Genomic DNA, 15,791 nt, shown 5'->3' on the forward strand with positions numbered 1-15,791 from the left:
TCTTATTATTTCGTCAATTTGAAACACCAATTATATATAATATTTTATTTAATATTTCTTCTCTGAAAAATTCGAGAGAAAAAAATCAGTGCAGTTGTATAGGCAACTTGCGCGACTTTCATGAAGACCAGGTTGCCTACTTTAGTATGCTGAATATTTTAGCCCACAAAAATTGAGACGTAAATGACTTTAAGCAGCAGGAGTAGCTCTGAAACGAGTTAATAAAACTTGCTATCAACGTTCTTCTCGACGATTTGAGGTGGAAACTGCGCTGAAATAGACGAAATTGGGCAGTAACAAGTTTGTAATGAGGGCTGCTTAAACGCGCCGATCGTGGCTAAAAAGTGGGCGTGGCGAGAAATAAATAAGTGAGCAGCCGAGTCGCAGTCGCACAAAATAACTCGCAAAAAATAGAAAATTGGCATCTTTCTCGGGCCAGCAGCGCAAGCAGCATCCTTGCGCGGTGAACAACGAATTCTTAACTCGCGAATTTTCCATTTTTTGCGTCGTCCTGTCCGAAATCCGAGGCCCAGAGGCATGCAGAAATCGGTCCGGACGGATCTTGTCGATCGTCGCCCATCTCGACTGGCTGGGTAGGGGGTTCTTTGGACTACAATGCTCACGGACAATTTCCTCGTCCTGGCCCTGCTCTTTGTAATCCGTGAGGTAGTTAAAATTTTTCTATTTTTAGTTTATAAATTAATTGTGGTGTTGATCAAGGTGGAGGCGAAGTACTGCGCCTACGAAGTCAATGGCGAGACCAGATTTTATACGTAAGGATAACACTTTTCTATTTGTCCTTGAGCCCTGGATCTGTGCATATAATTTATTATTGAATTAATTCCAAAGGTGTCCGAGAACGGAATATTGCTGCAACTTTGGATGCTGCGTTTCGCCTGCATTCCAGTTTTATCAGCTGTGGTACTATTGGTGAGATTAAGGATATTTTTTTTAAATAAATTTATTTTATTTTATTTAAATCAGGTTATTGGTGATATTCATGTTCTTGCTGTGCTCGGGCGGAGGATGGTGGTACCGTTGCTGGCTCAGGAATCGATTTCCAGAAACGCAAACCTCGGTGACTCGGACCAGCACAAACAACTCAATGGCCCTTTCCCGCAGGCCAGCCATTTTAACCAGATCTCGTCCCTCATCGATGGCTGTGCCCGCAGGGGACAACCTCACACCTCAGGGAGGACAGTTTCAAGTGGCAAGGGTCAGCTACAGCTCATCTGGTGACAGACTGATTCTGCACAGACTATGGAAAGGTTCGGAGTAATTTCAAGAGCAAACTTAAAATTTTTATTGAAATCCTTATAAATTTTAAGTAATTTAAAACATTTATTTTTTCAGATTCCAGAGGAGCAATTCACCACTTGGACAGTCCGCCCTCGTACACCACCGCTCGTGCTGACCCCGTCCTAGTACCCCAAACAGCCGGGGGCATGCAGTTGATGAATCCGTACATTTTGTACGGCCCTCCGCCCAGCTACGAGTCGGTCATGCAGCAAGACCAGGCCGGGCCCTCAGGCACCCACCTGCTGGTGGCGCCCCTGTCGGAAGCGACCAGCTCTCAGGATAGCTGTCCCTCCTCACAGGTGCCCTCACCCATGACACCAACAAGCCATCAGGAGGCGTGTTCGCCCACCTCCGAGGACGACCAAGGGCCTCAGACCTTGCACCAGGCGTCCCAGACGGCGACCAGCCCCGTCTCGAGTCCCACAGCACTGTGATTATGTACGCGGACACTAATTTCTTCTTAGCTCTTTCATTTGTTATATCATCGACTGGATGGGATGGCCTCTTCTCTAGTACTTGCGCACAACGACTAGTCTGTCCTGTTAAGAATTTTGCCTAAACGTTTACAGAATCTGACTTGTTGGCAGAGAAAAAACTGCTCAGTGGCAAAAAATAATCTTACAGTATTTTTTTATTATTATTATTATTTCATCAATTCAGTCGCGTCATCTCTTGCACTATTCGCAACTTCACCATTTGTACATGGTGCCTGAGGTCGGAGCTTCTTTTGCTCTGGCTTCTCAAATTTGGCTCTAATATTTAAAACACAAGCATTTGTACAATGAATCTAGTATTTTAGGTGGCTATTCGGAATAATGGAATCTTCAAGCACGTTGAAACGGGCGATGTGATTTTATCGTGCTCTCGTTTACAAATTTAAATTAATTCCACTTTGCTCTTCGGTGCCTCTCACTGTAATTTATGCAACGCAACTTATTCAACTGTACCTTAATAATTATTGCTGTTTTACTGATAATCTTTCATTGGGGGGCGCAATCCCTTAAAATCTGCCTCAGTGAATTCAAAACTGTATTTAGCTCAATATATTGGCGTTCGTTTTAATCAAGATGGATATTAAGGGATAAATCCTCGACAACTATTGGTTTTTAAAGCGTTAAGGACTAATGATAAAATTGTTGAAATCAAAACGTTCGCATCGAGCAGCCGCTTTTTAACATTTTGCATCTGTATGACTGGGGAACAATTATTATGCCGAGCTGCGAGAATCAATCAAAAGACAAAGAAGAAGTTTACAAACGCTGTTGAATGTGTGCAAGGCAACCATCAAATCATTATGTAAATCTAATACCCTTTATGTAGTTGTAAGACGCTGCTGTATTACTGTAACGGGTGTAAAGGTCGTAAAAATCAATTGTAAAGGGTGGTTAAATTGTAAAGTGGAAAGGTTAATAATTTATTCAATCGACAACTGCAACGGTAAATGTCGCGTTTCAAGTTAAAAAGGTACCGTTATTATCGCTCTGTATTGGAAACACGCACACACATGTCTCCTTCTCAGTTTTTCACTTTTTCGCTGATTAAAAATTTACGCTCTGCCGTCATTTTGCTATTCTGCAAATTGGTTTCTGAATCTAAGAAATCTCTTATTGTTATATTTCTGTTTTGAAATAAGATGTCTTCCAATTTAATTGAAAAAGAAAGTTTAAATCTTGATGGTTTATTTTCTAATTATTTTTAAAGTTTTCGATTAGTTTTGTTGGAAAAAGTCTAGTCAAGACATCCACATATTTTATTGTATTGAGCATTCCACCGAGAAATTTTAGCTCTGATTTTGTACATGTATGTGCATGCTAAGCTAGTCTGAATTGATGTGCACAAATTATATTTTGTTCAGAAAATCTCTTCTGTTTCATTCCCTGCAGGGGTCACTGTCCTGTTCTCTTTTAATATGCAAATTCCTAAATCCAGTTTCTTCAGTAAAATTCATTGAGTTGTCAAGCGGGTTCATCAAAAAGTGATAATATATGGGCGAAGCGCCTTGTCGTCTCGCTCAGCAAGCCTGATGTAGTAATTACAATAAACCTGCACTAATCGATCTCAAGCGCAGTAATACGCCGTAATAATGGAAAATATATATATAAATTATTATATACTATTGTGACACTATTTTGAATTGGTATTTTTCCATTGGATTCCTAATCATTTTAGGTCTATGGTTTTATAGATTTCATCACTTAGAAATTTTAAAATTGACTTAATTATTTTAGTTCATTATAAAAATAGTTGAAAGCTGTATTTAAAAAATTTCGCTCTGCTTAATAATCCAGAACTAAATTTAAAATAAGTTTAAAAAAAACATTTTCTTCCAAAGTTAACAATTTTTCAAAATTAAATGGCTTTTTTCTGAAAAAGAAAAATATGAATAATATTGATTTCCATAAAACAATATTCGTCATGAAAATTAATTAAATGCGCGCAACAAAAATAATAAAATATTGATCTCGTTGTGAGGATGATGCTTGCGACCACCTCCATCTACGATATGACCAGTTTGGTGACGACACCTCTACCTGAACGCAGGGTCGCTGGCTGCTATAAAAGGGACCTCTCAGATTCTTGACGAGCAGTTCGTCGACGGAATAAAAAATTGCACGATGGTGCTGAGAGAATACAGATTGATCCTGCTGGCGCTGATTTTATTCGCTGGCAGCGCCAACGCGAAAATTTACGAGCGCTGCGAACTGGCCAAAGAGCTCAGGGATCGGCTGCGTGTGCCTGCGGAGCAACTCGCAACCTGGGTTTGCATTGCAGATCACGAGTCGCGGTTCAACACTTCCATAATCGGCACCCTCGCTGAAGGGAAGGACCACGGACTCTTTCAAATCAGCGACCTGTTCTGGTGTGAAACGGTAAAAAAAAACAAATGCTTTTAAATTTAAATGAAAAATAATTTTCTTGTAGGATAGTAATTAAAATTAAATTTTATAAATAAGGGTCGAAAAAAATTCATTAGAAGCAAGACATCAGGATTCAAAAATTAAAACATTCTTCCAGATAAATTAATTTTTGGAATTCAATCTTGCATTTAAATGTCAAATTAGTTTTTTCAAAAATAAAAATATAATTAAAAAAAAGTTTATTTTGATGTCAAAAATGTATTAAGAAAATTAGATATTTGTGTTTGATATTTGTCCGTTGTCCGTTTTGCATTATATTATAAATTAACAATTTTCGTAAAAAAAAAAATATTAACATTTTGCGACGCAAGTTAAAAAAAGTAAGTGAATATCCAGGTCCAGAACAAAGTTGATTGCTTTTAAGAAGAAATAGCGATTACACAATTCTTTTTTTATATATTGTGATAAATTTTAGGGTGACATAGGGGGTGCGTGTGGCTTGGACTGCAACTCGCTTCTAGACGACGACATCCGAGACGACTACACCTGCGCCCGCAGGATATTCCGAGCACACCAAGGTCTTCAGGGTGACGGGTTCAGGGCGTGGGCCGTGTACGGACCCCACTGCTCAAGCGGACGAGCGGCCAACGAAGCGAAATACACGAATGACTGCTTCGAGGCGCCCGAGGTAGCCCAGGACGCGGAAGGCACCTTTGCCGTTCAGCAGCGTGTGCAAATTGCTCATCAACCTGCCCACTTGACTTGGCTCTTCCCAGGCTATCCCTATTACCACCAAGTTCAATACTATGGACGATAGCAGTTGTAAAGAAGAAAAAATAATAAAAGTATTTTAAATTAAGAAAAAAAAAAAGTTTCAAAGGAAATGAATACCCTGATCTAATAAATTACTCAGCATGGAAACTTTCGCACCGTAAGCAGAAATTATTTTTAATAACAAAGCATTACTTAATGTGCAGTTTATTTTGTTAATTCAGTATGTATAGCCATATTATTAAAAATGCGGCTTATTTTATGGCCACTGCTGCTTTTCACTTTGACTTGTTTAACCCTTGCCACGAGATACACCGCTCCTCCGACGCAGCGCATCCAGAGGAAACTGTTGGAAGATTTGGTGAAAAACTATAACACGACTTTTCTGTGCGAAATCGAAAAGTTGGACTGGCGTGACTTTGCCGATTTCCCGATTGTGGTGACGACGATAGGCGACGACTACTTTTACCAGCGATGCATCCAAGTGGAGCGTTTTCCCAGGCACGGAACTTTTGACTCGGACTGCAGGAAGTGTTTGGACGTGATGAACCTCTACAGGAGATTCTTCCACCACAAAGGACCGTTTCTTCTCTACTACGGAGAGATGAAGAAATTGACAGTTGCGCAAGGAGTAGACTGCAGTTTTTACTTTTAATCAAAGGCAAGTTCTGCGTATTGAAATATTAATTAAGCTTGCGGTCTTTTAATAATACTTGAATGATACAAAATAAAGACATAATTAAACTATTATCCACATAAAAATTATTTAGCATGTAGCCTCGTTTTCAACATTTCTTGGTTTGCTCTAACACAGTCGAATGAATTATTGTTCTCTGAATGCAATCCAGGACAAAAAGCAATAATCTCCATTAACTAATTTTATACAGCTCAGTTTAAGTAAAATTATCTTAAAGAATAGTTCCGTTAAATATGCAAAAAGACTAAAATATATTGAAAGAAAACGCCGGCCGACGCAAATAAGCACTTTCCATTTTCCTTGTAAATTTCACGGGTACTCACTTAGATCATAATTTTGGTGCTGCTTGCAGCTTTCACGGCGCAGGAGGTTTTGCAGTGGTCGTGGTTGGGGCGACCGTCGTCGTGGGAGTCGGACTTGAAGAAGCAACACATTCACCCCAACCGAAGCCTCCACAGGCCAGAGAAATGATGATGTAGATAATAAACTGATAATTGAAGAGGAAAAAATTAAAAACGCTAGTTAGGATTTAAATTTTGATTAAGTTTTCTTACCACAATAATAGCAGCAGAAATCAGGTACAGTTTCACATTCTTCCAGAACAATGCCCTGGACAAGTTGCGACTCGTCTTACGGAATGTAACAGACTAGAAAAGAATATAAAATAATTAAAATACTTTGAATTTAAACTTATAAAATCTTACATTGGCACTCAGGTTGTCTGTCTTGTTCACAAGAAGTTCCAGTCGTTCTCCTCTCATAGCCATGTTGTCTAAAAAAATGGAGTTTAATTTAAAAATTCAAAAAGATAATAGTAAATATTACCAATGTTCCTGACCATTATATCTTTCAGTTCATCCAACTCCCCGTGAACTCTTGAAATTGTATCAACATCACGAGACTCTGAATAGTGTTTCTAGGAAAATTTAAATAATCAAATTTCTGTTAAAAGAAATCCTTATTATAATTTTTCCACTTTACCATTTCATTGGCCAAGATTGGTGAAAATTCTGTGTTCATGGCGTAGGCAAGAGAGGTTTGGGCTCTTGAGCCGTAAGCAGCTTGGAATCTTCTTTTGATTTCACCAAGGTACAGAAAGGCCCTCGATCTTTCAAATTCCTATATAAAAATAGATTTTCAGTTTGTTAATTTTTTTTCCTCAAACGATTCACTAATTACATCATCGGTGATGCACATGTAAATGATCCTGTCCTCGCAAATATAGTGGAACAGGAAACTTCCATGTGAGTAGGTCAGCTTGGAGTCTTCGGGAGGGATTTTGGAGATGATCTGCTCTGTGACTTCGGAGAAGTTTCCAGGACACGACGCATACTTGGCCAGCACGGTGATGCCTCTGGCGACGACGCTGTACAAAATTGGCATGTTGACGCTGAAATTTAAAATTCACAACCACGATCAATACCAAAATTAGTAATTAATGTAAAAATAAACTAGAGTAAAATTAAGTCACAAACATAAAATGAAGATTGTGAAAAATATTGAAGTTTGATGTTGAAATCGAAATAAAATATAAAATGTCAACACACAAAAATTGCCATTGATAACAACCCACCCAAATTCAGGAGCCAAAATTCTCAAATTTCGGTGAAAATTGAAACTTTGAGCAGAGCTTTCAGTTGCGTGTTTACTTCGCAATTGTCAGGAGTCGAGTGATAGTCAGCTGACCTGTGACGTCATCTCAATTATACCACGAATGAACATGAGTCCTCAAGATACGCTCCAGCCAATCCCGGCCAGCTTGGAGAGTTGGCTCGAAAATTGAGTAGTTGGTGCATGAATGGTTTCGCTCAAGGAAATTAATAGTTGTGTATCAAATATCTCCGACGTGTCCTACAAATAATACAGGTGTTGTAAAGAAATTTAATCTTAACGGTTTTATAATAAAGTCGCATCGTATTAAATTTAACTTGTATAAAAAAGTGACACAAATAAAAATATGAAAAATATGTAGAAATTCAATTTCAAATTTTTATTATTTCTGAACAAAATTATTCACTTTTTCCTCTTTTTAATTTCCTCAGCCCCTGGTTTAATTTTATTCCTGTTCCTGTTCTTTACGTTGGTAACTTCGTAGAAGTTTGATCCAATCTTCCTGCGCTTCTGAGCCCTGTCCATCGCTCGACGATCTTTAGCTTTCAAATTTGTGTCAGACTCCCTCTTGCTAAGGGCAGACACTTTGAACTTTCCACTGGTTGTCTCTGTCTCTTCGCTTACTTCTTCGTCTTCACTGCTCTCGTTGTCATCTGCGACGGCAGCCTCTAAGTCTGGCATGTCCTCAGGTTTTAAAATTTCGTCAATGTCAATTTTCGGCGCTTTCTCTGCTGTAGGATCGTCATCTCCAACACTGTCAAAGTCAATGGCCAGTTTGATTTTGCCCAAGTCCTGCGAGACCTGAATGGGATTGGCCACGACCTTTTCATTTTCTTCTTCTTCTTTCACTTCAGTGGGGTTTTCCTCCTCTGCCTTGGGTTTCATTTCTTCCGCTTGCTCGGCATTCTCCTCTTTTGGAAGGGGAATTTCAAAGTCTTTAGGCGCAACATAGTAAGGAATTTTGCCCCTCTGAAGATCGTTCAGGACAATCCTGGCAACAGCATTCAAATCAGGTTCACCCTTTTTCAGCAGCTTGCCCATTTTCCTGGCTAGATTTTCTAAAAACTCCTCGTCATTTTCCCAATCTTTAATCTGGTATGTTTTGACCAGGTACTCCTTTCGTACCTTCTCCAATACAGCACTGATGTAAATTTCAGGGTCCTAAAATAAAAATAATTAAATTTCCAAACAGAATTATTAAAAAAAAAAATAACATGCCTGAACATTTTCCACTCTCACAACTCCCTTGAGAACTTTTTCGGCGTCAGTTTCCTCTGAAGGGTAAACAACCCCAGGACAGTCGACCAAATAAATCCTCCTCATCAAGGTAATGTACTGCCAGACTTTGGTCTCTCCAGCAATTGGTGCCACCTTGCACACCTTCTTGGACCTCAGGGTGTTGATGACTGAGCTCTTTCCAACATTTGGATAGCCGATGAGTCCGACGCTGATTTGCTTTTTGTCCGAGTGCAGTTTAGCAAACTGTCGGAGCAGGTTGATCAGGGTGCCTTTCCCATACGAGTGGTTCATGGAAGCGTGGAAGGCCACTGTGGGGTACTCGGCGCTCAGAAGAGCCACCCACCGCTGAGTGACCCACGTTGGCACCAAATCAACCTTGTTCAGGACAAAAACCAGGTGTTTGTGGGGCTTTTCCGTACGAAGGAACTTTTCGATGTGGCTGCTGCGAGTACCAGCTGGGTCTCTAGCATCCAGAACCTTGAAAAAGGGAATATATTAATAAATATTGAGATTTAATAAGAGTGCCAGGGTTGAGTTGAAATCATCTTTTTATAACAATGAAAAATCTAAAGATTTCTTAGGCATTTTTTAATAGAATGTTTTGTCAAATATTTTTGCTGTGTTGATATTAAATTTAACTTGCAAGTTAGAGAATTCAGCCACATTTAAAGTCGGTATTTTAATTTAAAATCAAGATTATGTGTTGATTAAATTTCCATTACTTGCAAAACCACATCCGAAGAGTCGATGACCTTGTAAAGCTCGTTCCAAATTCTTCTGCTCTGTCCAGCACCCATGATCCAATCCCTGGCCATGTTTTTTGTGGTGTTGGTGTCGTCCAAAACCAAATCGTAGTCCGACTCCTTCTTTTCCTCTTCGTACTTCTCGATGACCTCGGTTGCAGCTGCCACCATAGAGTCCAGACTGCAGTGGGAGATTCCAGGTCTCTTCCTGGTCTTCTTTGGACCGAAGACACTTTCAAAGCTTTGGGTGTCCAAGACATGGACCCTGCCAACTTTCTTGCTGTCGCTCAACAGACTGACAGGCAAATTGGTCGGCTTCATCACCATTTGGTAGGGGTTCTTCATCACAGCACCCAGCTCCTTTTGGAAAGTTTGAAGTGCAGACTGGGTGACCACCCGAGAGTTACCAAACCACATTTGATTGGGCTCCACTCTGTAAAATATTTAATTTTAAATAAAAAAGATAAAATTTTAGAAAAATCCAAATTACCTGGCCATGGAACCTGAGGGCAGCCATCCTTGGAAAGGGGCAGGACGGACGATTTTTCCTCCTCTGTCTCTCTTTGGCTTGAAATTTCTGTACATCTGCAAACGCTTGATGGTCGATTTGTCTCGGGGTTTGGCCACCCCTTTCAAGCCTTCCGTCGGCCTGTCCGGGTTCATGCTGTGCTTGGATCTGTTGAAACCCTCCCTCACCTTCATCGTCTTTACAGCTCTGAACTTCCCCCTGCAAAGTAAAATCACATAATTACAATATTAAAATAAAAATTATAAAAACACGCTGTCTGTAAAAGTACATAAAAATACATTTATGTGTAATGTAATCCTTACATTTTGAAAAATTTTCTGGTAAATCTAGCAAAAGCGATGAGAGCTTTAAAAGATGGTTATGGATCCAAGCTTTCAGTAGAAATTCTTCCTTATCCGCTGCAATTGAAATAGCCTTTGTTTCCGAATTTGATAAAAATTCACGACACACGTGTTCAACTCCGGTGTTTTTGTTTATTTTCGAAGCAGGATCGTAGTTCAGTTTTTTAACACTAGATGACCATCATTGGTCGCATTGTGTAAAGAATCGGAGCTTGAATCGGAGAGCGCGCGAAAAAGGAGAGCGTATATGCTCTCGGCGTGCTCGTGGAAATTCTTATTTTTCCAGCGGAAAAAGGCAGCGAAGCTTCTTCTAGCAGTTCCTAAAGGTATAAATACCCTTGCTGGGTATATGTTAGCTCAATTGAGGGACTACTGGTCTTCCACTGCCTTGAAATTTCATTATGTCATCGTTCCGCAGGGCCCGAGAATTTGTCAACAGCCAAAATGGTCGTCATCAAGCCACTCAACGACGAACAACAGAACAGATCGGCCGGCAAGGTCCGCCACGTAACTGGGACTGGGCCCGAGGCCCTGGTCCCGGTGGTCTCCCAAGTCGTGGATCACAGGACGAGCCGCCATGGGTACGTCGTCTGCTCCACAAGATTGACTCCATGGGACGCCAAATGACTGCCATGCGTCGAACTATGACCACACTTCAAAATGAGGTGAAATTTCTTCGAGGTCAACACGAGCAGGTTGAACACTACGAGCAAGTGTACTACGAGCCCTGGCATCAACAGCAACTGCCGAAGCCACCACCACCCTTCTCAAAACCAAGTCATCGGTATTTGGAAACTTTTTGTGCTCCGTACACCACAGCTTTGAATGAGTACTTAGCAATTTTAAAGGCACAAAAAATGCATGATTTACAGTTTCCTGCCTCCCCGACTATTTTGCATGAGGTTGAGGGTGACTTAATATCTGCGTTCAAAAGAGGTGAAATTGAGGTTCTAGTGCATGCCACACCTTCTGACATTGGCACAGGGCGAAGGAAAGGGTTTGCTGCCAAAATGGAAGAAGCTTGTCCATCAGATCCAACCACGTTTCCTCCGCTCCAATTCCGGGAACCTGGCACCATTGTGCAGCAATTTGACCCTGTTACCAAGACCCTGATTTTACATCTAAACACAAAGTATCACAGATATGATAAGCTAGCCCACAATCCTGATAAATTTGTGGCTAACTATGTGACTGCTTTCAAATCTCTGCATGAATTTTGCATGGCAAATAAGATCTTTAAATTTTCGATGCCTCGCATAGGATGTAGCATGGATCACCTAGAATATGCCTTTGTCAAGTACAAATTCTTGGAAATTTTTTTCTGATACACAATTTGAAATTTCAGTCTTCTCATTACCACGAAAGCGAAGACAGATTTCTGCAGTTGTGCCTCCAAATACTACACCAACTCAGTGTGCAGACATCATTGAAGTCCTGGTTGATGTTCATCGTCCTCCGCCAGAGCCCAGGGTACCCTCTGAACCAAGCAAAGTTGTGAAGGATGCGATGGTGGTCCCAGTTGACAACCAGAATCATCCCCTGCCTGCTCAGGTTGGTACCACTACAACAGCAGACCAGCCTCAAAACCAAAATTCAGGCAAAGAAGGTCTTGAAGTTTTAGCTGTTGCAGCGCACGCCATGCAAGCACTGGAATCTATTGAGTTGGACCCAGATTTTGTTGGCGGAAACTCTGAAAGCTCAAGACTGCAAGTGGAGGGCGTTGGTTCTCCATCACCAACGACAACCACCCCATCACCACCCTCTCAAGCGTTGCATCCAACTGAGACTGAGACCTCTACTTCAAGACGCAACTTGGCCTTTAAGCCTCCACCTCCACCCACGCCCTCTCCGAACAAGATTTCTACAAGAAGTAAAAAGAATCAAACTTTATAAGTGGGCCCCGACATGATCAACAAATTTCAGTTGTTTTGTGGAACTGTGAAGGATTAGAAAGTGCAATTGAAAAGATCCCTAATACACGCATTTATTTCAAATCTGACATTCTGGTGTTTTGCGAAACGTTCTTACAAAATGGTAAAAATTTTGAAATCCCGGGATTTTATAGTTATCACCAGTATGCAACCCAAATGGGTGGAAATAAATGGAGAAGAGGAATAAGCTGCTTTGTAAAACCACATGTGGGAAAATTTGTTAAATTGGAGCAGACCGACGAATGTCTGCTAGTTTTTCTTGACACAATTATACTCGCTTGTTTTTACTGCCCACCACAGACTCAAACTGCTACCTTCAAGTCTGTTCTCTTAGACGCCTTTCAATTTGTACAGTCTGATATGAATCTTGTAGTTCTAGGAGATTTTAATGCTCGTATTGATCCAACAGGAGTTGCGCGTAGCAAAAAGACTGATATATTGATAGAGACTCTGGCAGCTCTTGATTTAACTTTGGCTAATGATCCACATGATCTAACATTCATAAGCGGGCCAGGTTGCTCAACAATTGATTTATTGTTCTTTGATAAATATTATATTGAACTGATCTCATGCGAGACCATGGAATGCATTGAAAGTTGTAAGCATATCCCTGTTAAAGCAAAATTACAGATACGTAACACACCAGAGTCTGAGCCTATTGATAATTCTAAACCAGTTTATAAAGTTAATGAAGATAAATTTGAGATACTTTTTAAGGATCATTTTGATTATTTTATGCAGTTACTAGACAACAATCAAATAGATGAGACTTACAATTTAATACTTGAATTAGTACAATCCTCTGCCGCAGACAAATGTAAAAATACCCGTACTGCGGAACCATGGTATAATAGTGACTGCCTTTTGAAAAATAAGCATCTTATGTCAATGAAACACCAATTAAATGACATTGAGTATGTAATCGCTGTAAGTACACACAATGCCCTTCTTGAAGAAGCAAATGATGCAATGTTTGAAAAACGAACTCTGCTAAATGAAATTTCCATAGCAAAATCAGAGTATAGAGCATTATGTTCGGAGTCAAAAACTTTGTTTAACCGCAAACAAGAGGAGAAACTTATTGCAGAGGCAGAAAAGACTCCGTACCTTATATTGAGAAACACGAAGGCAAAGAAAACATCGTCGATTATATCTATGGATAACTGGGTGCAGCATTTCTCAAATATTCTCAATCTAGAAAATTTAGCTGAGCATGATTCGCTGCACCTAGAAAACTTATTAAAAGATTACGAACCGTCTGTCCCCTTCATTCCATTTATGGATGCTGAAATTCTGCTTTCTATATCAAAATTGAAAAATGGCAAGGCGCCTGGGCCGGATAAAATGTTAAATGAGCATATAAAATTGATTGCAAAATGTAATATGGTTCCTGTAATTACCAAACTGTTCAACAAGTGTGTTGAGTTAAAACGAATTCCTGAGAAATGGAGGATCTCAAATTTAAACTTGCTGTATAAAGGCCAAGGTGATAAGACTGATGTAAATAACTTTCAAGGTATTGCGCTGAGTAATGTACTGTTCAAACTTCTTGACAAGGTAGTTACTTGTAGAATCTTTTCCGAGTTGAAAAATGTAATACCCACAGAACAGTTTGGTTACGTACCTGGACGAGGCGCAATTCCAGCAGTGCACAAATTACATGATAGGATTGTACAAGAGGTTCATGTGAACAATTCGCCAGTCTATGCCGTATTCGTAGATTACCAAAAAGCCTTTGATTCGGTAAACAGGCGAAAACTTTTTCAAAAACTTGTGGACCAAAAAGTGTTTCCGCAGAAATTACTCAATTTAATTGCAGTTCTGCTGGACGTAAACTTCTTGTCAATTTTTAATGGTGTAGAAAATTCACAAATTTTTGTTCAGAGTAATGGAACTTTGCAAGGAGGTTCCTCCTCTCCATTATATTACATTTTTTACACACATGATTTAAATCAATCTCTAGCCTCTTTAAAGAATGATATATTTTTCTTAACGTTTGCCGATGACATATTGTTCTGCTTTCAAAAATTCTACATGCTTTGCAAACAGCGTTAAATAGGCTTATTACTTATTCTGATTCAAATGATTTGGTTGTCAATGCTGCAAAAACAGTGGCTGTAAAATTTAGGAAAGGAGGAAAAATTAAACAGACTGATAAACTTTTTTGTAAAGGTACCGAGATTCAATTTCAAAATTCATTTAAATATCTTGGTGTTATCCTCAATTATACTCCTAAATCTTTTGCAAAACATATTGAAGCAAAAACGCTCAAAGCAAATGTAGCTACTTTTGATATAAAACAATTGCGAAATTTGAGTGTGGATGCCGCAATCCGATTATTTTTTATTAAGGTAGCTCCGATCGCTAGTTACGGATTTTCAGTGATATGGCCCTATCTTACAAAAACTGATTATTTACATCTGAATATGGTTTTTGACACATATTTAAAACGAATGTTGTGTGTGCATAAATCCTCAAAAAATCGGATCATTCACTATTTGTTACATGTTGAGCCATTTGTCGGTTATTTGCAGGCTACGTTTAATCTCCCATATACTGCTGTTTTTGGTGAATTTTTATATGAACAAGAACAAAAAATTCTGTCATTGTCTCCAGATGTCGAATTTGTTCTTAATACTTTGCCGAATCGATGGCGGCAGCCTCTGCAAGAGGACCGTCATGTTTTCACTCGTATTCTTGTCCATGGATTTCATTATAAATTCTGTTCTAAAGCCGAATTTCATTTTGCCGAAAAAACATGTAAATGCAAATTTTGTTACCAATATTGTAGTCAATATCATTGTATTTTCTGCGAAATGTCGCCATTCTCTACACTTGCTGAAATAGCAGGTCATGTATATTAAAATTCACAGTCTCCCGCCACTGATTTTTAAGATGATTGTAATTTGACTGGCCACCGTTAGGTGGTGTTTTGTAGTTTATATAGTTGTAATTGTACGCAAAAGCGTTTAATAAAAGCATTATTATTAGGTCCGTGGGGAAATCTATATCATAATCTATATATTAGCGTCGATTTTAAATTACGAGTGTCAATTGAAGTTAAAGTAATATTTTTCGTCAGTTTTAAATTTCAAGTTATTTTCACTCATTTAGAACAGTACATACATAAATCCATTTCCTCCCTTCAATTTCCACCCTTTATAAGTTTATTTAAGTAAGTTTATACAGCACAGCAAATTACTTTTTTAGTCTTAGTCTGCAGCACAGCAGCAGCCATAAAGCAGATCAAAACAAAAATTTACAAGATTTCCATTTCCGCTCTCTACTACGTAAATTATTGTTTATTTTGGTACATTTTATTAGGGGAAAAAAGATAAAACAAACATATTCATTAAATGCAAGGCACAATAATTATGAGTGACAAAATTTAAATTATTATTAATTTAATTGTTAATATTTTAGCGCTCGAAAAATATTTTCAAATATTTTTAATTCTTCTCGTAATGTAATAAATTGTTTATTTATAATATTTTTTTAATTTTTCACGCAACATCATTTGAATTGTTTTTATTTGTAAATCTTAAATATCGGTAAATATACATTTTAAAATCAAATAATGTTATAAACACTCATTCAAATTTCAACAATCCAAAATTTTGAATTTGATTCTTGTGCAGTGTATTTGAAAATGTATAAATATAACGGTTTTCCTGCAACAATCATCTGTTGCATCCAACTCTCATTCAAAAACATCGTGGTTCAAACGCCGCACATTGAAAATTCTCAGAGATTTCAGAGAGCCGAAATTCAA

General features: G+C 38.9%; 4 protein-coding genes across 4 annotated transcripts; 2 read left to right on the forward strand and 2 right to left on the reverse strand.

The window, feature by feature from the left end:
* The first annotated feature begins 360 nt into the window (after positions 1-360).
* On the forward strand, positions 361-3,351 carry LOC132202970 (uncharacterized). Its single transcript, XM_059630352.1, has 5 exons — positions 361-666; positions 721-773; positions 850-930; positions 985-1,268; positions 1,354-3,351. Exons 1-5 carry the CDS (start codon positions 616-618, stop codon positions 1,731-1,733), a joined length of 849 nt encoding a protein of 282 aa, XP_059486335.1. The 5' UTR covers positions 361-615; the 3' UTR covers positions 1,734-3,351.
* Positions 3,352-3,861: 510 nt separating this feature from the next.
* Positions 3,862-5,585, forward strand: LOC132205342 (lysozyme P-like). Its single transcript, XM_059634334.1, has 2 exons — positions 3,862-4,169; positions 4,633-5,585. Exons 1-2 carry the CDS (start codon positions 3,915-3,917, stop codon positions 4,972-4,974), a joined length of 597 nt encoding a protein of 198 aa, XP_059490317.1. The 5' UTR covers positions 3,862-3,914; the 3' UTR covers positions 4,975-5,585.
* Positions 5,586-5,587: 2 nt separating this feature from the next.
* LOC132205341 (vesicle-associated membrane protein 7) lies at positions 5,588-7,328 on the reverse strand. The gene is made up of 7 exons (XM_059634333.1): positions 7,199-7,328; positions 6,805-7,015; positions 6,607-6,744; positions 6,451-6,541; positions 6,330-6,397; positions 6,180-6,272; positions 5,588-6,112 (listed from the first exon to the last, which is right to left on the reverse strand). The coding sequence occupies exons 2-7, from the start codon at positions 7,006-7,008 to the stop codon at positions 5,981-5,983; spliced, it is 726 nt and encodes a 241-aa protein (XP_059490316.1). The 5' UTR covers positions 7,009-7,015; positions 7,199-7,328; the 3' UTR covers positions 5,588-5,980.
* Positions 7,329-7,590: 262 nt separating this feature from the next.
* LOC132203228 (uncharacterized) lies at positions 7,591-10,239 on the reverse strand. The gene is made up of 5 exons (XM_059630855.1): positions 10,050-10,239; positions 9,709-9,945; positions 9,198-9,651; positions 8,455-8,952; positions 7,591-8,397 (listed from the first exon to the last, which is right to left on the reverse strand). Coding segments are annotated over exons 1-5 (1,950 nt in total). The 5' UTR covers positions 10,052-10,239; the 3' UTR covers positions 7,591-7,638.
* Positions 10,240-15,791: the final 5,552 nt, after the last annotated feature.

Source organism: Neocloeon triangulifer, unplaced genomic scaffold (assembly GCF_031216515.1).
Source record: "Neocloeon triangulifer isolate White Clay Creek 2 clone unplaced genomic scaffold, ASM3121651v1 ptg000002l, whole genome shotgun sequence".
Classification (NCBI taxonomy): Eukaryota; Metazoa; Arthropoda; class Insecta; order Ephemeroptera; family Baetidae; genus Neocloeon; species Neocloeon triangulifer.

Excerpts from the sequence above, each read along its gene's own strand:
- LOC132203228 (XM_059630855.1), bottom strand. Across the intron at positions 9,652-9,708 it reads CCCTCAGGTTCCATGGCCAG|AGTGGAGCCCAATCAAATGT; the intron begins GTAATTTGGATT and ends AATATTTTACAG. Across the intron at positions 8,398-8,454 it reads TGAGAGTGGAAAATGTTCAG|GACCCTGAAATTTACATCAG; the intron begins GCATGTTATTTT and ends TTTTTATTTTAG.
- LOC132202970 (XM_059630352.1), top strand. The coding sequence starts at position 616 with ATGCTCACGGACAATTTCCTCGTCCTGGCCCTGCTCTTTGTAATCCGT. Across the intron at positions 774-849 it reads GGCGAGACCAGATTTTATAC|GTGTCCGAGAACGGAATATT; the intron begins GTAAGGATAACA and ends TTAATTCCAAAG. Across the intron at positions 931-984 it reads TATCAGCTGTGGTACTATTG|GTTATTGGTGATATTCATGT; the intron begins GTGAGATTAAGG and ends TATTTAAATCAG.
- LOC132205341 (XM_059634333.1), bottom strand. The coding sequence starts at position 7,008 with ATGCCAATTTTGTACAGCGTCGTCGCCAGAGGCATCACCGTGCTGGCC. Across the intron at positions 6,398-6,450 it reads TATAATGGTCAGGAACATTG|ACAACATGGCTATGAGAGGA; the intron begins GTAATATTTACT and ends CCATTTTTTTAG. Across the intron at positions 6,113-6,179 it reads TTTCTGCTGCTATTATTGTG|TTTATTATCTACATCATCAT; the intron begins GTAAGAAAACTT and ends TTCAATTATCAG.
- LOC132205342 (XM_059634334.1), top strand. The coding sequence starts at position 3,915 with ATGGTGCTGAGAGAATACAGATTGATCCTGCTGGCGCTGATTTTATTC. Across the intron at positions 4,170-4,632 it reads ACCTGTTCTGGTGTGAAACG|GGTGACATAGGGGGTGCGTG; the intron begins GTAAAAAAAAAC and ends GATAAATTTTAG.